The following is a 21,424-nucleotide window of genomic DNA, read 5'->3' on the forward strand; positions in this document are numbered from 1 at the left end:
TTGATTCCGTTCTGGGAAGGACATGGCTTTTGTAGTTCGGACTGGACTGTTCCCATGGGGCACAGGTTCAGAGCTGATTTGCATTTCGCCATTGTCTAACCCAGGGTGGTGTGGAGTGCAAAAAAACGATGGATTTGGGCCCAGATCTTTGGACTGGGGTGAGTGTGACATTGATCCACATTCGGTCCATCACCTGTTGTGTTTGCATATCCCGCCTGAAACTAGGCGTATCTCCTCCGCTGCACTCTTCAAGAAAGAGGTGAAAACCATCCTTCTGGCCAAGATCTCCTGAACCTTATAGGTGGTGGATCAGAGACTCTACATTGCCTTGTATCAATGCTCACCTTGTCCTTTGGCACTATACCTCTACTTGATGGTGACACTACTACGCTACTTTCTTCCTACCGACCAATATATGAGACACATTGGGTCACTGATTCACCCTCCCGATGCCCTCACTCAGTGCGCTCTCTATACTAAAACACTGGTATAAGCCTGCCACACACCCAAGGTGTACCGGAACACCTCTGTAATTGGGATCAATGACTTGTGCCGTTTTATTACCTGTTCACCTGACTTTATATTGATATGTTTTATGTATTTTATTATTATCCTTTCATGTTAGTGACTACTACATTTCTCCCATTACCTCTGTTCATTCCTACTGCCCCTACCCTGTCATTGTGAAGCGCTCTGATATCTGTAAGGATCTTGTTCGCGCTATATAAAACTTTGAATAAATAAATAAATAAATTAATGCCGCAGCCAGATTTATTACTGGTACAAAAAGAAATGATCACATATCCCCAGCCTTAAAATCCCTAAACTGGCTACCTTACGAAGCTAGAATACAACTAAAGATCGCTTGCATGACTTACAAAGCCCTGCACCTCGAAGCCCCATCTATCTGGCTCACAAATTGGAATTATCAGGGAGCGGGCGGCCGTCTCGAAGTGCAAACTCCCTGCTCCTGAAACCACAGTTCTTCCACAAAAAGAGAACTAGTAACATGAGCTTCTCTCAAAGATTTAGAACTCCCTTCGTCCGGAAGTCCATCCTCCGCTGCTTTAAAAAAACAGGTGAAAATAATTCAAATGCTGAAGTTCCTGCTCTAAAGACCGTGGCTCAGCTGCTTCAATACTGCCCTCCTCTCTAATGCTTTGACTTTTATAACACTGTTGTACTCCTGGGAATAAGTGTTAACAGGCCATTGCACATCTTTGTATGGTATTTATGGAATGTTCTTCTCTCATTACCTGATCGTTGTCTTTTACGGGGATTGATTGTGTTGGCAGTCTATGATCATATTGGTAATGTTTCATTGTCTGCTCTTCTCCCATTATTAGATCCGTCCAATCTCAATTGTTAATCGCTTTAAATCGCAACATTCTCACACCTTGAACCTTTTTGTAACGCTTGCTCGTGCCCTACATTTGTATCTTAGCTACCTGAACTGTGAAGCGCAGAGATGCCCTTCGCAGGGTGGTGCAGACTCTGTTCCAACACCCCGTCTTTAGTGATCTTTAATGGTCTTCCAGGGCCCAATAGTCTTCACTAGGTTGCCTGAATGGTTGCTCCAGTGAGGTCCCAGTGCCCTTGGGCTGAAAAGGACTTGGCTTTGGAAATGTTGTTGACGTAGGGTACAGCTCCTTAACCATCATCCTCCAGCCTTTCTGTGGCTTTATGACTAGGGGGCAGGTGGCAGACCTCTTTTAAAATCAACAGTACCCATACACTTCATACATCCTCATCCGCAACATACTCATCCCTTTATGATTATGAACACATCCCAGTCTTCTTTCACATAGATGGACATGAATTCAGTGCATTGTGTTAATATCCAGGAGCTGCTCAAAATATAGAAGCATATCAACTGTGCACTAGAGAGCAGGTCTCAATGCACATTATAGGGGTTAGGAGAGGAGGCATTGCTGGTGGGTTGCCCTTTAAAGTACGGTCAACATAAACAACCAGCAAGGCCTGAAGGAAGGGGCTCGCTATGATCTGAGAATGTAAAACTGCTGGGTGATAGTTAAAGGTGTGGTGGGAACAAGATAGCATGTACATTTCTGTATTCCTAGTAGTGGGAATTTACAAGAAAAGATGACGAGGTAGGGTGGAGGAGATTAGGGCTTATTCTCTGGGAAACAGCTCACAATTAATGGCAAGTATAGCGAGAAAACACACAAGCTTATTTTGTTACTATTGGGAGCATTTTCGCAAAATCACTATTATCCATATTGGTTTTGACGTTTGCCACCTAATATTAACTATGTTGAGCAGCATCAGTTTCCTGAGAAAAAGGCATGCCATCAAAGAGATGCCCTGAGTTTCTCCAGTAACAGGAATGCTCATATGGTCAAGGTAGTTTATTTCCTATCCCCGCAGGAAGTCATATAAGAGGTGTAGTGACCCCAAAGGTAAGTAGCCATTGGGTACTACCCTTCACTCCTCTTAAGCCTCTAATATTTAGGTGGCCCACTGACACCAGGAACTCCGATTTGGCAAAAAAAATGCTCAACTCTAGATCTGTGGACTAGCTGTGTACTTGGTGCCAAACCCTGCCTGCTCCTGTCTCGACAATTGCAAAGACTTGACTCGTCCTGCAGCTGTACTTCCTCCAAAAGCATTGGAGGGCTGCCACCATTTCGCCAACCAGCCAGCATCCCCCTTGAAGTGGAGGTGCCACTACCCTGCAGCCACTGACCACACAGTCCAGTTTATCAATCTGCTGACCACCTGGTCCACTGACACAACAGCAGCATCCCCAGAGGAGGTCACGGAGTGTCGAGGAGGTCAGCCCTGTTGACCCATTCCGTCTTTGAGACGCTGACTGACACCGGAGGTTCCCTGCACCAATACCTGGGGATACCAGAGCCGGTTCAAGCACCATTGCTTGTTTGTGTTCAGTCTAAACACCACCGCCACCATGATCAACCTGCACTTCGAGGGACTCCAACAGAGGCCAGATCCACACCAGAAGTCATCTTGCTGGGTTTCTTCATCCTCTTCTGCAGGAGCACCAAGAACTGAGAGAGTCTCAAACTTGCCGACCTGCCGGACAAAATGCCTATGCACCAGAGCCCCCCAGCCAGAGTCCATTAAAACCTATGACGTCTCTGGGGTCCTGAGACCTTAAAGAGCCGAACCTGCCTTTGATTTTTGCCACACTGGTCCCCAGTACCCCTTGCAGCCTTTCTTAGCAGGTACTGTTCCTCATTAACTTCAACATGTAGCGTTCGAGGCTACCACCACTGAAAGCACCTCTGCACCTGGACACCCTAGGGCAGGTAAACCTGAACTCTTGGCGCTTTCTTGGACCGTGGTCCATACTTACCTTAAGTAAAGAAGAACAGTCCAGTAAGTCATGTGAAAGTGACCCTATGCAGTATATGTTTCTCCCATAGGCTAACATTACCACGTTCGAGGCTCATACCTCAAATTTGACAGTTGTATTTTCTGTTTCTGAAAATTGCTAATTCAAAAATTACTTAACAGATCTAGAAGATCTTGGTATCTAAATTCATATAAAAATAGCTGTTACTTTTATAAATTGTCGGATTTCCTTATTGAGTGTGTCTAATTTATTGACTGCATGTGCAGCAAGTGTCTAACACACCTCTCTGATGAGCCTAAATCTACCACAAATGGAGAACCTTGGGATTGGTAAAGCAAGCCCCTGTACAATGGTAAGGTATATATATATATATCTCCATCCATCCATCCATCCATCCATCCATCCATCCATCCATCCATCCCAAGGTGCCCTGTTGCAAGGATGCACTCCACAGCAGGTGATTCACAAACCCTTTATTTGCACAAGAAGATGAAATTTCACCCGATTGTTTAAACCTCCTGCCGACGTGTTTCGAAGCTTCGTGCTTCTTTTTCATAGGCCTCTGTGAACATGCAGTCTTTCTGAGCTGGCCCTCGTGCTGATTAACTTACAGGCCTCCGGTGTGCCTTTTCTCCTGATGCACTTTGGGACATGTGGTTTAAAGCATTTTTTACCCTCCAGTGGGCTCCGCATATTTTCACAACAAATTAAGGTCCAAATTCATTCACAGCCCTCCAGCGGGCCTCGGAGTGAACATATCGCCTTCACAAATCTTGCCCCTGCTGTGCCGCTAGACTAGGATCCGTTCCATGTCCCAAGGACCCATACTCCTTTCTTTAGGTGGTGCAATCCTCCGCGGCCAGAACTGCTGCGATTTAAATATTTCCCAAGGTGCCCTGTTACAAGGATGAAAAAGAAGCACAAAGCTTCTAAACTCGTCGGCAGGAGGTTTAAACAATCAGGTGAAATGTTGTCGTCTTGTGCAAATAAAGGGTTTGTGACTCACCTGCTGTGGAGTGCATCCTTGCAACAGGGCACCTTGGGAAATATATGTTCGAGGCATATGAGCTGCAGATTACACACTATGCATAGATGGCCACCTAGTGTTGGGCCCGGATGTTTGCAGTTTGTTTTGTTGTAGAAAAGTCTTTGGGAGTCACAGGATAGGTGACTCCTCCTTAGGATGATACTGCGCATGGGCATCGGCTCCATCTCCAGATTGTTTTTTCCGCCACCGGGCTCGGATGTGTTTCCAGCGCTCCGTGTTGGAACCGATTTCCTTCGGCGCGCAATTCTCACCAAACTACAAAACTTAGTTTCGAACGATTTCCAGTCGATGCTATTCTTCAAACATTGGGGATCTCGATTCCGGTCGTCGTCGACTGCCTTCAGGCCTACCTAGGCCTCGACTCCAGCTCATGGGAAGGACGCCATTTAAAAAGTGTCCTAAATGTGGGTCGAAGTTTCCCCACACCGACCTTCATGAGGTGTAACCTCTGTCTCTCTCCGGAGCACGAGGCGAAAGACTGCTCAGCTTGTGCCTCTTTCCTCTCCAAAAAGACTATCCGGGACCGAAGAGCGAGGAGACCAATGGCTCAAAGATCTTCAGCTCCGATTCCGGACAACATCTTCGAGGAAGGCGTCAGCGTCCCAGAACAGCACGATGTCGACAGCAGCTCCGAAGCAGAAGATTCCGAAGTCGAGGACATCACTCGAGCGCAGGGGTCATAAGTAAGACAGTCGACTCCGACCCCTCCTCGACACAGAAGGCCCCGGTCCCACCCTCGCCCTCCAGCTCGGGTGCACACCGTCAAACTGCTTCTACTGCCCCACCTTCGGGCCTGGCTAAGAAGCTAACCAAGCCTTCAGACGACTCGAGCTCAATTCGACCTTCACACGGTGCCGGCGCACACATACCGGCAGCGAAAAAGACAACGGCCCGACATCCAAACCATCGGCACCGAAGCACACTACTACTCCTTCGGCACTGAAACCCAGGCCGGAACCAAGCACACCCGCTTTGGGTTCCAAAACACCACCGGAACCGAATAAATCATCGGATCCGAAAAAGTCGTCGGATCCAAAAACCATACCGGAACCGGAAAAACACTCGGAACCGAAAAAAGCTTCAGAGCCGAAAAAGACGGCTGCCTCCCTGGTGAAAGACATTGCCAAGAAACCGGCAGAGGCAAAAATAACAACTCACGCTCTGCCTCTACCCCTGCCCAATGACTCCCTTCCCCCGCCCCATTCCACTCCTGTCGGGGGAAGACTCCAACAGTACCTGCCAGCCTGGGAAAACATCAAATCAGACAGGTGGGTGCTTCAAATAATTCAATCAGGTTATTGTCTGGAACTAACATCTATACCCCCCACCCCCAAACATACCACCCAAGCAGCGTCCAATGACACAGGAACGTTTAACATTGCTCAGACAGGAGGTAATATCCCTCCTGCAGAAAAATGCAATAGAAATAGTTCCAGAGCATCAGAAAAACAATGGAGTATATTCCCTATATTTCCTAATACCAAAGAAGGACGGATCTCTAAGACCCATCCTAGACCTCAGACCTTTAAACATTTACATAGTCGGATCATTTTCATATGGTCACACTACAACAGGTCCTCCCATTACTGGTATTAAACGACTTCCTTGTCACTCTAGATCTCAAGGACGCCTACTTCCATATTCCCATCCACGCAGCACACAGAAAATATCTCACATTTGTGCTAGACGGACAACACTACCAGTTCAAAGTGCTCCCATTCGGGCTCACAACAGCGCCACGGGTGTTTACCAAATGCCTAGCAGTAGTAGCAGCAGCACACCTAAGAAGACAGCACATTCACATCTTCCCATATCTGGACGACTGGATCATAAAAGCCAGCTCATACAGACAGTGTGTGCAAAACACTCAGGCTACTATTCAACAGCTTCACAATTTGGGATTCACGGTAAATCACGTCAAATCGCATCTGCAACCCTTGCACATACAACAGTATCTCGGCGCTACACTAAACACCCAACTAACACTAGCTTATCCCTCTCCAGCCAGGATAACAAGTATACAAACTCTCCTAACAAAAATCAAACCACAACACTCACTACCAGCTCGAGTGTTCATGCAGATCATAGGAATGATGGCATCTTGCAAATCTGTAGTACCTCACGCAAGATTGCAAATGCATCCACTTCAAGAGTGCCTAGCACGCCAATGGAACCGGGCTCAAGGTCAATTAACAGACCTAGTGTTGGTAGACGGTCGGACTCATCGTTCTCTGCAATGGTGGAACACCAAAAACCTTTCCAAAGGACGACCGTTTCTAGAGCCAGTTCCTCAAATAGTCATAACAGCGGACGCATCGCTCTCCGGCTTGGGAGCCCATCTACTGCATCAAACCATGCAAGGCAGGTGGACACCGCAGCAAAAATTACTCCACAACAATCATTTGGAGTTGCTAGCTGTGTTTCTAGCTCTAAAAGCATTTGAAACTCAAGTGTCGGGCAAGGCTGTCTTAGTCCGCACAGACAATATGACAGCTATGTACTACATAAACAAACATGGGGGGGGGGGGGGGCACACACTCTCTGCAGCTCTCTCAGTTAGCACAGCAGATATGGAGATGGGCTATACCGCTAAAGATCTTCCTCTTAGCCCAACACGTCCCAGGAGTACAAAACACTATCGCAGACCTGCGAAGTCGACAAACACAGCAGATAAACGAGTGGGAACTTCACCCGCAAGTTCTTTATCCGTTCTTCCAAATGTGGGGACAACTTCAGATCTCTTGGCCACCCACAAACGCAAAATGCCCAAACTTTGCCGCCAGATACCCACACCCATTGTCTAAAGGCAATGCAATATGGATGAACTGGTCAAAACTATTTGCGTACGCTTTTCCTCCTCTCCCACTAATTCCGTTAGTGGTGCGCAAACAACAACAACATTCCCTGACGCTCATTCTAGTCGCTCCAACTTGGGCCAGACAACCGTGGTACACCACGCTGCTGCAAATGTTTGTAGTACCACATCAAAGATTAAATCTATCTCCACGCCTATTAACACAGAACCATGGAGAGATCAGACACCAGGACCCAGCTCAGCTCAACCTAGCGATCTGGCTCCTGAGGTTATAGAGTTTGGTTACCTCAACCTTCCTCCAGAATGCATGAACATCATTAAAGAAGCTAGACGTCCCACTACCAGAGCATGTTATGCTGCTAAATGGAAACGCTTTGTCATATACTGCCAAAACAACCAAATAGATCCCCTAGACGTGTCTATCCAACACATCATAGGATACCTATTACACCTGCAAAAGTGTAACCTAGCCTATACGTCTATCAGGCTATACTTTGCTGTTATTGCAGCATACTTACAAAATAGACAACATCTATCTCTTTTTAGAGTACCAGCTATTAAAGCTTTCATGGAAGGACTCAAAAGAATAATTCCTCCCAGGACAGCACCAGTGTGGAACCTGAACATTGTTCCTACAAGGTTAATGGGTCCTCCCTTTGAACCATTACATAAATGTGAATTGCAATTTCTAACTTGGAAAGTAGCTTTCCTGGTAGCAATTACTTCTCTTAGAAGGGTTAGTGAACTACAAGCATTTACCATTCAAGAACCCTTTTTGCAAATGCATCATAACAAAGTGGTTCTTCGTACTAATCCTAAATTCCTTCCTAAAGTCATTTCACCATTCCATCTCTTGAGCTGCCCGTATTCTTCTTGCAGCCTCAAACAGTCGCAGAAAGAGCTCTACACACCTTAGACATCAAAAGAGCACTGCTGTACTATATCGAAAGGACACAATTGTTTCGTAAAACAAAACAACTTTTTGTGTCTTTTTCACTGCCACATAAAGGCTACCCTATATCAAAATCCGGGATCGCCAGATGGATTGTTAAATGCATACAAATTTGTTACCAAAAAGCAAAACTCGCGTTAACAATTCCTCCAAAAGCCCACTCAACAAGAAAGATAGGGTCTTCAATGGAATTTTTAGGGAACATCCCCTTAGATGACATATGCAGAGCAGCTACATGGCTTACAGCGCACACATTCACAAAAGCATTATTGTGTAAATGTGCAAACTAAACAACAAGCCACTGTGGGCCAGGCTGTACTAAAAACACTGTTTCAAACAACTGCAACAGATACTGGTAGTCACCGCTAGGTGTGGGTACTGCTATACAATCTATTCATAGTGTGTAATCTGCAGCTCATATGCCTCGAACGGAAAATGCTACTTACCAGTATGCATCTGTTCTTGGCATGTAGAGCTGCAGAGTTACACCCGCCTCCCCGGCTGCCTTTATCTGTTCCTGTGTTATCTTAATTAGATACAAATCACATGGACATCACTACCTCTTGTACAGCTCCATCACTTCCCTAATGGCGAAAAACAATCTTGGGATGGAGCCGATGCCCATGCGCATTATCATCCTAAGGAGGAGTCCCCTATCCCGTGACTCCCAAATACTTTTCTACAACAAAACAAACTGCAAACATCCGGGCCCAACAATAGGTGGCCATCTATGCATAGTGTGTAACTCTGCAGCTCTACATGCCAAGAACAGATGCATACTGGTAAGTAGCATTTTATATATATATAATCCACAAATCCCAAGAGGCACGTAATTGAAGTGGGAGGCTCCTTGGGGGGCCAATTAAAGAACATGCAAATCAGCAGAAATGCAACGTGCAGAAACTTTGGACTGCTGGGTTTCCCTCAGATGAAAGAGCAGGAGCTCTGAAACGCGTTAGGGACAGAATCAATTTGGATGCAAAAGCCGGTTTTTAAATAAAGAGTTCTGTTGAACTTTCCATTCTGGAGTGGCGTCTTCAAGCAGCAGGGCAAACTTTGTTTGAATATATATATATATATATATATATATATATATATATGTATATATATATGAATATATATATATATATATATATATATATATATATATATATATATATATATACATATATATACACATACCTTTCTACATAAAGTAGTCTTTAAGACTTCCATGGCACTAACTGGTTGCTAATTTGATAACATTGGTTACTGGGCACAATTATATTTTAAACTGAATTACTAGTGCATAAAAGCGTGTGTTGTACATATAACTTCAGTACTTTTTTTTCACTCTTGAAGCTCTAATTTTCTTTGATATGAAAGCACTGCCCAGACATTTTTGTGTGCATTTACTGTATCTTCATGGTCTATTTAACTTTTTGACTCCTACCACCATGAGTAACCCTCAAATGCTTGCTTTGCAAGATCATGGGGACTCGAATGACATGGTTGTCCAATGTAGAGGCCAGAGGCACTAGTAAGAAATGACAGTATTGACGTAGCATACATACTGCACAGCCACCGCTAAGGAACCAAAAGAAAAAGCCTTGCATCAACTTAAGACAAAAAACCCACCTCATTTCATCGTAATATGAATTTGAAGTCATACATTACCATGGATGTTAGGGACACGTTTGTCTTTTCTAGCTACAATGTAGCACAATGCTATGTCCAAACAAATCTGTGTTTATATCTTTTGTGATGATGACGGCCATTAAGGTCATAACACTGTTACCTTTGCTTGAACAGTATTATCCAACCCAACTGAGGTAATGGGAACTTCGTTTGCATCTTTAGGTAGTGGGGAGGCTCTCTAGGGCATGGATTGGCATTAATCTTAGCACAATTTCAGGTTGAAAGTGTTTCTATTGCTGCCTGCACTACGGTTTTAGATTTCCTCAGTAAAGGAAACTGCAAAGCCTTCTAAACCTAAGAGGAACTGGACAATTGGCATCAACATTTAGATGTGTAACATTTTCATGGGAAATGAGTACCCACTCCCTAGTGGTTTGATGGGTTTGGCAGTTTATAGAGCATTCCTTTCCTTATAAATCTCCCTATTGCCGCTTTCATTTGCCGTTGGACATGTGAGTGGCCTTAGAGCTTTATTACAGTGCTACATTATTTTTTGTTCACAGTAACCAAAGGCAAGCATGAAGTTGTTCCAAAGGACATCCGAGAAGAAGCTGAGAAATATGCAAAGGTAAACACATTTGTGTGTTTTGCATTGCTTGAATATAAAGGTGTTAAAATATATGTACAATCTTTAGTCCAAAGCCTAGTTAAATGCTATGCTGACCTATTGATATTCCAGAGATTTTTGCTGTGTTTATTAAATCACTTTGTTTGATTATATAATTTATCCTAAAAGCTTGGTGCATTGTGTGCTGGTGTCAATAATCACATGGTCTCTGTCCATTCTCGAAGCAAAATGTAGTTTTGCTGACAAGATGGTTTTCTAATGCTTAGCATGGCTTGGCTCATATACCCTCAGTGGCCCTTGAGAAATGCCAATGCCTGTCCATTAAACCAGAGAAAGGGACGGGGCACTTCTGAAAAAAGTTCTGACAATCATTTCTCGTACAAATTGCCCTGAAGATCAAGGAAGTATTGACCATCAAGCATCTGCTCTTTTGTACTCCACTGCATGTGGAATGTTTATTTACCATGAGTGGGCTATCAAACATAAAGAGATACCTTAAGTAGTCCAAACTTTGGACGGAGCTTCTCAAGCATCTGGATCAGTGAAAGATTTCATAATCTTTACTAGTCTCTGACATTTCTAGAAAACCTTGGTGTTACATATGTGCCAGTTCTGCAGGTCATGGATTTTTTTCCAAACCCTATTTGTGTTGGCCTTAGAACTCTGCACACTTTATTCCTGCTAACCAGAAGTAAAGTGCTTGTTATTCCTCCTTTTAGCATAATGACATTGGTATACACCTGACTAGCAAACTAAACTTGCCTATTGGTCCCTGGAATATGGTACAAAGTGTACCCAGAGCCTGTAAATTAAATGTCACTAGTGAACTGCAACACCCATGGTGCCACAAACTACAGTGACCTAGCAGACTTGTCTCCAGGTGTACCAGTGTAGCCTGCCTGTGCAGTTGTAAACTGCCAATTCAAACTGTCAAAATAAACCATTTTTTACCAATCAAAACCTTCCTTTTAAATATTATGTCACACCTAAGTAGGCATTATTGTCCGTAAGGTAAAATCGATGGTATTTAAGAGAAAGGAATATCAAAGTTTGCTGTTCCACATGTCCTGAAAGTTGAAAAGGCCCAAAAGCTACTGCCACGAAAATTGATTATCATTGTCACCTTGTGCTTTTTGGTGCTGTTCCAACTTAAAACTTTGGAAATTAATATTTCCGGTTCCTTTTATTGGATTGTCATTTTGGTGTCATTTCGATTTAATTGCTGTTTTGGTACTGCATAAATACATAACATATTGCCCTAAGATGACACTGCCACAGCTACCAGGGAGATGAGCTCAGGTTAATTTAGAGCCTGAGGGATCACCCTAAAACAGTTTGTGATTATTACTTGATGTAAACCCGCCCATACACACACACACTTTTATACTCCAATTTCTTGGACTTGGCTGATGAGGTACAATCATTTAGAATGGGTCACTGCAACAATGTATTTGTCCTCGCAGTTTTCTTCCGACCAATGCTATACTTCCATAAGCTATCCAGTATTGGATCGTTCATAGATACACGTGTTTGAATAATCACAGTTGTGAATGTGAGAGTACCACTGTCATTATAAAATCAGCTAATGACATAACTATAGGCTAACATGGAATGAAAAGGAACTGCAATAGCCTATCTATATCCTTTGGGAAAAAGAAATCCTTTTGGAAAAAAATAACCAAACTTGAGCTATAACAAATCAGGCGACAGTACCCTCTAGAACACTCCCAAGAAGATGATGGCGTCCCAATATAGGTCAATCTGGTCTGATTCCAGTTGAACCAACCTCCTTGATATCCCGCCACCGATGTATGAGAAGTGGATAATATACTTCATGATTTTGTTTGAAACCCACTATAATCCATATCCCGGAGAGTTAAGGGCCAGTTTAGGGGATACGCATTGCTTCCTCCAGAGAATTTCAGTATATCATTTTATAATTGAGATACAAAATGTCCTGCATCAAACACTCACTATAGTAGATATTTGCAAAATATTCACCCGCAGAGAAATTTAAACATAATTTTAGTCTTGTTTGGCAGTTTTGCCACTGCTTTACTTTGAGGAATTGGTCCAATTCAAGTTCTTCAGGCTGATAAGCCCTTTATTCTTTCTGTTCAGTGGAAGGTCAGTTTTATTAATGGGTTAGATTCAGGTTTTTTTGTTGATTAATCAATTCACTTTGTATAGACAGAGAAAAACATAACCGTACACTTGAGGATTAGCAGAACTTCTTAGATGCAACTGTTGCATTGATAGTGGCATGGCAACACCGTAGGTCATGGTTCAGTTGAGGCATGGCTTCCAAGCAAGAATCTTCAGGTGAATTAACTTTATAGCAAACCTTGAAAAATGTAATCACACTTGTATAATGTATTCTCAATACTCACTCAAGCGATTGATGTATTGAAATGTTTCGCAAATTTAAGACTGAGCTGTATGATTGCACAGTGTGTGTTGCAAACTGACAGTAGAAATTTAGTCCCGCTCATAAGGGGTTTGTTGAAGTCCATAGAAAGGTTACCTAATAAAATTATTTTCAAGTGCATATTAAATCACCTGGTGTCTCTCATTTATCTTATAAAGGGATGAGAATGTTAAAGTCTATCACTATGGCATTCTTTTGATATCCTCTCATAAACATCTCAAATGCCATGTGGAAGTGTTCCACATACTCTGCAAACATTACCACTTGGATGCTGTGCTAGAGATATGTTGTTTTTTTCACCATACTGATTGTCAAAGCCCTGACCAAAGCATAGTGGGTTAATTAGCCACAGTGCCATAAAATGGTCTGGGCATTAGGGAAATGAGATGGCACTAGATTTATATTTTGGATTTGAGATATTCTGAACCTCAAGAATCAACTTTCTATTTAAGTGGGTTGCAAATAAATCCTCCCCTGTATTTTACGTTCCTGAACTTTAAAAGCCCTGCCCCGATGGACTAAGACTTACAACACTCCTTCTGAAGCTATGGTGGTTGTTTCTTCCAGGAGGCTGTTGACTTTGACTTGGCACTTGAACCCAATCCAGTGATTAGTACCGATAATGCTTCCTATATTTTGATGTTGAAAAATAAGGTGTGCCATTGTTTTGCCTGTGTGAGAGGCTGAAAGTCAAACCAACAGATTCCTTTAATATTCATGATAACATTAATGTGTTTGGTAAAAAGGTGCATGAAGTCATTTTTTCAAACCCCAGTGGACATGCCTGGCTTGATGACTTCTATAATTTGCGAGTAGACTTGCATACATGTCCATCTGAAAGCCACTTCAGTATTGTCCATATGAGATCAATGATTTATGTTTTTATGATTCTTCACTGTTTCTTTATATTTGCATTATGTTAGACTCTGGAAAGCCCAGTTGGTCTTTCGTAATGCATTTTCAAGCTCTGAATGAGGTAGTAGGTATTTCTTGATGCCTGTTTTGGTTGTCTTTCTCGGATTAGTTTGACAAACTTGAATCCTTTGGTGGCGTCTACCGCTAATAAATTTCGGAAGTATGTGGCCAAGTGTGTTTCTTCACCGGGAAAGCCCTGCATTCAGTGAAACTTGATGAGTATAACATACTTTTAGATCCAACAGAAAACATTACAGGTGCCACCGTACACATATCCAACACAAAGGAAACACAACATTGTGTTGTCATCACTGTACCCCTGAGGGCACTTCCCTCCAAGCAACAACACCAGCATACTGAACAAGACACACAAATTCCTGCACACTCTTCCAAAACTGCTCAGTAATTTCATATAGTTGGGTATGAATGTGGTCATACGAGCACATTCTACAATATACCATCACAATAATGCACACTGGACTGAAAAGGCTGCACACTAGTGCAGATGCCAAGGGACATATAGCATCAAACGGCACATAAAAGAAGAACCATCCAACTCCTATCATATAGTTGGGTATAACAATGCTCACATCAGTACTGCCCATCCTAAAAAATAGCAACTATTAGCAGAATGCCTTGGGCAAAACAACATGCACACATTTAGCAAACCTGAGAAGAAAAATATGTTTGGATCTCACGAAGCTCACTACAGCACTCCACTCTTTATGAAACAATATATTATTCGATGGTAACACACTTAACCGTTACCACACAGCTGGTCCGGAATAAATATTGCAGACCTTAACAATACTTTCTACTCTGTTATCTATGACCTAATTCAAGCTGGGAAACACACTTACCAATCCTCCCAGATGGCATGTACCTGAGTTAGTAAGGACAGGCTCGCAACACTAGTTGGGAAAACATACAAATGTGAAAGCACCACACTCCCACCTGATTCAACTCCAACATTCAGAAGACACTCATTGGCGGAGTACTCGGCATCAGGGCATGGAAGAACCTGATCTCAGACGGTGTTATGAGGATTTACTGCTCGCAATACAATTCTGTTTACATAACCTACTGTAGAAAACCGATACAGTGCCTGCGATTGAATGAGCTTGTGCATCACCATGTCTCTTAATTGACAGTAGAATATTGAGAAACAGTTGTGGAAGACTGTGAAATGGATAAAGGGCCTCCAAGGGCATGTTTAAATTAAGATGTTTGGTTGTTATTACCCACAAGAGTGAAATGGTCGTTACCTGGAAAAAACACCAACTTTTGCATTGCATATTTTACTGTATGCCGCAAATGCACTGAGATTTTTATTCAGGTGGAGCTATAAGTTTGTATTGCTTAAGATTATATTTTAATGAAATGGCAGTAGGGATAAGTCTTATCTCTGATAGAAATTGTATTCTGTAGTAGGGGATCTCTGTGTATAGTCATAATCTAGTGAATAGTCCCGCCCATGTGCGTGGACCCCGGAGTAATCAAAAATAATCTCTTAAAGTGTCGAAAAGATGCAGAACTGCACAGACACTTAAGAGAGAATTTAAAGACAGATAATGCAGCCCATAAACAGGCTACACTGTCCACAAACAGCAAAGTCTGTTCAGATTTCCCTTGCCTCAGCAGCAAAAACCCTCTGGAATGATAGAGAGGAAGACATGGACAGACAAGCCCCATAGGCTGCCATTATGTGGCTCAAAACAGGATACTGTGCCTTATAACTTTCCAGAACTTCACAGTATCCCAGAATGCACTGCAGGTCCCTTTTACTTTCAGTTCTTTTTGAAGGCGTAACACGCCAGACCTGTAGCATTCCTTACATGAATATCTCTCTCCACCGGGGAGGAGGGCGGGCGCTTATGGCTATAACAGAGATACCCCTACTACAGAACTGGAGTTACAGGACAGAAACTACTCCTTCTGTAGTAGGGGATCTCTGTGTATAGTCATAATCTAGTGAATAGAATGGCAAGCCCATCCCCACACCAAAGCGGCGGTGGAGAAACAAGAAATAACACCACTATTGTGCGAACAGATTTCGCAGCGAAGCCTGCCCAACCTGAGCGTCTACCCTGGCATCTGTGTCCAGACAGTATTGCTTAGCAAAGGTATGGACCGACTTCCAAGTGGCGGCCTTGCAGATTTCTGCAATAGACGGAGCAAAGCCGTTGTGGCAGCTTTGCCCCTGGTGGAATGAGCCTTAGGTTTACCCCCTAAGGTCTTATTAGCTTTCTGATAACACAGTTGTTAGCAGGACACAATCCACCTAGAGATGGACTGCTTAGAGGTAGCAAGACCCGTCCTGACTGATCCATAATTGATGAACAATTGGTCTGACCAACGAATATCTTTGGTCTTATCCAGATAAAATTTCAACACCCTCCTAACATCCAGGGAATTTAAGGACCTTTCCACTGGAGATGAAGGATTCTGAAAAAACGTAGGCAAAGTTACAGTCTGGTTGACATGAAAATCAGAAATAACCTTGGGAAGAAATTTAGGATGAGTACGTATAACAACCTTAGCAGCATGAAATACAGTATAAGGTTCTTGGCAACACAGCGCCTGAATTTCACTCACCCTGCGGGCCGATGTAATGGCCACGAAGAACGCCGGCTTCCAGGACAGGTGCTGCAACGAAGCCTTATGAATAGGTTCAAAAGGCTCCTTCATCAATCTGGACAGCACCACATTCAATTCCCAATAAGGCGAAGGAAGCCTGACAGGAGGGAACACTTTCTTCAAGCCTTCCAAAACATCTTTGATCACAGGGATCTGGAAAAAGGAAGTCTGTGAAATGCTTTTCCTGTAGGCAGTCAAGGCAGCGAGATGAACTTAATGGAATGAACATTCAGGCCAGACCGTGCCAAATGTAGAAGGTAAGGAAGGATGACATCTTCCTTGCACGTCGTCGGGTCATAGTTCTTAGACTCACACCAGATACAAAACCTCTTCCACTTGCAAGCATAGGATGTCCGAGTGGAAGGTCTCTTAGATTCCTTCAATATGTCCATCCAATCTTCTGGCAGATTTAGATGGCCATATTGCACTCTCTCAGGAGCCTTGCCGCCAAACTCAAAGACGAGAGTTTGGGGTGCAACATCTGCCCCCGAACTTCGTGAGAAGGTCCGGCCTGGACGGCAGCCGTATGTGCGGAAGGAGAGACCGGTGAAGCAGGTCCGTGAGCCACCACTGTCTAGGCCACTCCGGGCAATGAGTATCATCCGAGCCCTGGACCGGGGCCAGTTTGATGAGTACTGCCGGAATCAGGGGAATGGGTTGAAAAGCGTACAGAAAGCTGTTCGACCAGTTGATCCATAACGCATTCCCCAGCGTCCCCTGCTGGTAGTACCTGGAGGCGAAGTTTTGGCATTTGCTGTTTTAGGTGGTGGCGAACAGATCTACGTCTGAGTCCCCCACCTTGCGAAGACTTCTCCTAGTACTTCGTCGTTTATGACCCATTTGTGGTTTTCCTGAACCAGTCTGCTCAGTGCGTCCGCCTGAACATTCTGCACACCTGGCAGATGGGTAGCCGTTATCGTCAGTCCTCTGGCCAGAAGCCAGTGCCAGATGTTGTTGCTGCGACTGTCCCGAAGCTTGGCCACGTCCTCTACCCTGCCCACCGAACCGCAGTTGGAATGGGCGGTACGATTTCTTCGTTTCTTTGGGCTTCTCTAGACCCACAGCCGTGAGTGTTTCGGCCTCCGCCTTCATGCGGGCCATTTCGTCATCCGCATGTTTCCCAAATAGGGTTTTGCCAGAGAATGGAAGATTGGCCACCCTTTGCTGTGCGTCTGGTTTCAGTGACGTAAGGCGGAGCCAGGCGTGTCGTCGCTGGTTAATCCCATGGCAAAAGCCATGTGCCGCCAACAGGGATGAATCTGCTGCAGCGCTGATAATCTGATTCCGCTACCAGCATCCCTTCGTTTAGCACTTCCTGGAAATCTTCCCTCTTCTCGCGAGGCGCAAGTGTTCCGCAAACTGCTGGAGGGAGTCCCAGAGGGCGCAGTCGTAGCGTCCCAACAAAGCTGTGGCACTCGCAGCCTTCATAGAGGTCGCCGATGTTCCACATACTTTCCTTCCAGCTGAATCCATCCATCTAGACTCTTTGTCCGGGGGGACTGTGGATGACTGGGTGGTGGCATGCTGTTTGCGGGCCGCCGTCCCAATCACCGAATCCGGAGAAGGTTCCACCCTTAGAAAAGCCGGGTCCGAATCGGGAGCCCGGTATTTTTTCTGCAATCTCGATGGGGCCGCCTTAGTCACCGCAGGGGTGAGGAAAAGGTCCATGGCCGGTTCCTCCAGGCCCGGCACCAGAGGTAGTAGTGGACGAGACAGGTGTTTCTGGGGCAGTGTCTCGAAAATGACTGATGTCTTAGGCGTGGGCACCGTCAAGGATATGCCTAATTTGGCAGCGCCTCTCAATAGGACATCATGGAACGCCACCAGGTCATCAACCGGCGACACCCTCGTGTCTGGCGATCCCGACAAAGTCTGAGAGTAGTCCCTCTTCCCTGAGGACCTCGTGCGAGAGCGAGATCTGTGCCTCCTATGGCGGCGTCTCAACCGCGTGGACGACCTGTGGTGCGATCGCTCCCTCTTCCGGGAGCGAGAGCGTGACCTCCCGGTCCGTGGGCGCTCTGCAGGTTTCTGTGGAGGCGTCTTCCGTGGCTTATCCTGGGGTCGTGGTTTAGGAGTCCCCTTAGGTGGAGTGGGAAGAGAAGGTAGTGACACCGATCTCGGCAGAGGGACAGGGGGTATCTCCGGCCGAGGGGCGGGCCCATGCGGTGGGAGCGGTGGTGGTGGCTGTCCTGAGGGAGGATGTGGTGGTAGAGGAGGGTTGACGGGAGGATTCTCCTTCGGTATAGGGGGAGGAGGCATCTTCGGCTGAGGTGGTGTATATACCACCGAGTACACCGAGCCCGGTGACTTCTTCGGGGGAGGGGACTGCGAACCAGCCCCTCCAGTATGTGAGCTCTGCCTCCGGCGCCCTCCACCAGACTCAGTGTGACTTCTGGCGCCAGAACTCCTTCTGCGCCGTTTCGGGGAGTGAGAACGACTCCTGGACACTGACCTCTTTCTCCTAGACTCCGAACGTCTTTTTTCCGGCGTCGAACGTCTCCTCCGCGACGTCGAACTCTCCTTCCTCGACATCGACCGTTCCATTCTCGACGACGAGCGTCGACTCCTCCTCAACGCCGTCCTCTTCCTCGACGCCGAGGATCCCCTCGACGCCGACCGTCTTCTCGGCGGTATCGCCTCGACGACGAGTGCCGACACCTGTGGCTACTCCTTTGACGCCGGTAGCTCGACGTTGACGATGACGACGCCGTAGACAGTGCTTTCGACGGAGGCCGAACCAGGCTCCTCGACGTCGAACCGTCACGCCGTCTCGACCCGGAGCGCCGGGGAGATGGGGAACACACAGTCATCATCCCTCTTGACGTAGTCGTCGATGCAATCGACGCCGACGGAGACCGGGACCGTTTGCTGGTCTTCCTGCCTCTGGGGAGCCCCCCAGAGGCCTCAGCAGAGGCAGAGGGAACCTTCCCAGCCTGCCCAGACCCGCCTGCAGTTGTCTCTCTTCCAGGCCTTGAAGCCTAATCTTCAGCCTTTCCCTCAGGGTTCTTGCAGAGAGGTTCTGGCAGATGTCAGTCTTCAGGGACATGTGCTTCAGGGAGACAAATAATGCAGACGTCGTGTGGATCAGTCTTGGCCTTCTTCCTTCCACATGCTGGGCATTTGTCGAAAAGAGCAGGCATTTTAGAGCCCTAAAAAGCCTGACAAACACACAGGAGAGAAGGGAAACACCAAGAATATCAACAGCAAACACTTTTATCGAAAAGTGAACTTAAATCCAATATAAACCCTTGAAGAAAGGGAGAGCTCAATGCCAGGGTCCTGTTAGCAGGAGCCGGAAAAAAGAACTGAAAGTAAAAGGGACCTGCTGTGCATTCTGGGATACTGGGAGAAAGTTCTGGAAAGTTCTCTTAAAGGCACAGTATCCTATTTAAGCCACATAATGGCAGCCTATGGGGCTTGTCTGTCCATGCCTTCCTCTCTATCATTCCAGAGTTTTTTTACTGGTAGAGGCAAGTTTCTCTATGGAAGAAACTGGGAAGGCTGTGTTGTGTGTGGGTTTGTTTGGTGGAATTTCTAGTTGAAGTACTGGACAGTGTAGCCTGTGGATATAGGCTGCATTATTTGTCTTTAAATTCTCTCTTAAGTGTCTTTGCAGTTTCTGCATGATTTGACAATTTAATAGATTATTTTTGATTGCCGGGGTCCACGCACATGGGCGGGACTATTCACTAGATTATGACTATACACTGAGATCCCCTACTACAGAACCTTTGTTAGAAGATGCGCAATGTCAGAAGTTTTGGCACTAGAGTTTCCAAGACACTTCTCGCTCAGATATTCTTTTGACCTTGAGGTGAGCGCCAGCTCCTTTACGCCTTTCTGCCAACACCACTCCTGCCCAAAGTTCTCAAGGAGATTAGGAACGACCAGGCCCAAGTTATTCTTGTGGCTTCAAAAGGGAGAGTCTGGTGTCCCAAGCTGTTAAGTATGAACATCAGTCCTCCGATCAGGCTGCCTCTTCTTGAAGAACTTCTGTTGCAGCAACAGGGAAGGGTTCTACACCCAAACCTGAAAACTCTTTTCATTCATGCATGGAGATTGAGCGGTAACAATTGACAACATTCAATGTTCCGCTCGAAGTCTGCAGTGTTGTTTTGACAGCTAGGCGTCCCTCAACCAGGACGGTATACGCCTACTATTGAGCCAAGTTTGTTGTATGGTGTTCAGATAAACATGTTGATCCTCCATCTACACCCTTTTCAGGTTCTTCTGTTCCCTTTATTCAAGTTATTCCGTATATTCTTTCTTTGGCCCAGAAGAGCTCTGCTTTAAGCACATTAAAAGGTTATTTTTCTGCCATTTCGGCATTTCTGTGGTTGTCAGACCAGCCATCCCTTTTCAAATCCCCTATTGTTAAAAGGGTTCCTGAAAGGTTTCCAGCATATGTTCCTACCAGTTCCTTTTATTATGCCCTAGTGGGACCTAAATCAGCTTTTTAAGTTTCTGAGGTGCGCTTCTTTTGAGCCGCTCCACCACTTCCCACTTAGACTTCTCACCTTAGAAATGGGCATTCTAATGGCGATAACCTCTTCCAGGAGTGTCCGTGAGCTACAGGCACGGTCAGCAAGTCCTCCATACTTTTCTTTCTCCCAGACAATCTGGTCCTTTGGACCTGAGCATACTTTTTACCTAAGGTGGGAACTCCTTTCCACGTAGACCAATTCATCATCCGGCCTACCTTTTTATGCTCAGCCTCACCCCTCGAAAGATGAGGGATTCCACTTGTTGGACAGAAAAAGAGCGTTGAAGTTAAACCTTGAGTGTACTTGTGAGTGGATGATCAACTCTTTGTATGTCATCAAGAGAGGGAAGGCGGTACAGAAGTGGTTCTCTGCTACGCACTGGCCAAAAAGCACCCCTTCCCCCCTCTTTGAGGGTTTGCATGCCCACTCTACCAGAGCCAAAGCTGCAACCACTGCATTAGCTCATGGAGTTCCTGTCCTGGATATCTGTCAGGCAGCAAAGTGGGCTTCTTTGCACACGTGTACGAAACACTACTGCCTACAGTCACGTCTGTCATGACTGT

The 21,424-nt window shown here is 45.3% G+C and overlaps 1 protein-coding gene across 1 annotated transcript in view; it reads left to right on the forward strand.

Moving 5' to 3' along the window:
* Window positions 1-21,424, forward strand: part of PSMA3 (proteasome 20S subunit alpha 3) — a 221,780-nt gene that overhangs the window by 192,222 nt on the left and 8,134 nt on the right. The window contains exon 10 of the mRNA XM_086937983.1: window positions 10,333-10,397. Within this exon, the coding sequence (XP_086794109.1) occupies window positions 10,333-10,397 (65 nt within the window). The remainder of the gene's footprint in view (window positions 1-10,332; window positions 10,398-21,424) is intronic.

Source organism: Lissotriton vulgaris, chromosome 9 (assembly GCF_964263255.1).
Source record: "Lissotriton vulgaris chromosome 9, aLisVul1.2, whole genome shotgun sequence".
Taxonomy (NCBI): Eukaryota; Metazoa; Chordata; class Amphibia; order Caudata; family Salamandridae; genus Lissotriton; species Lissotriton vulgaris.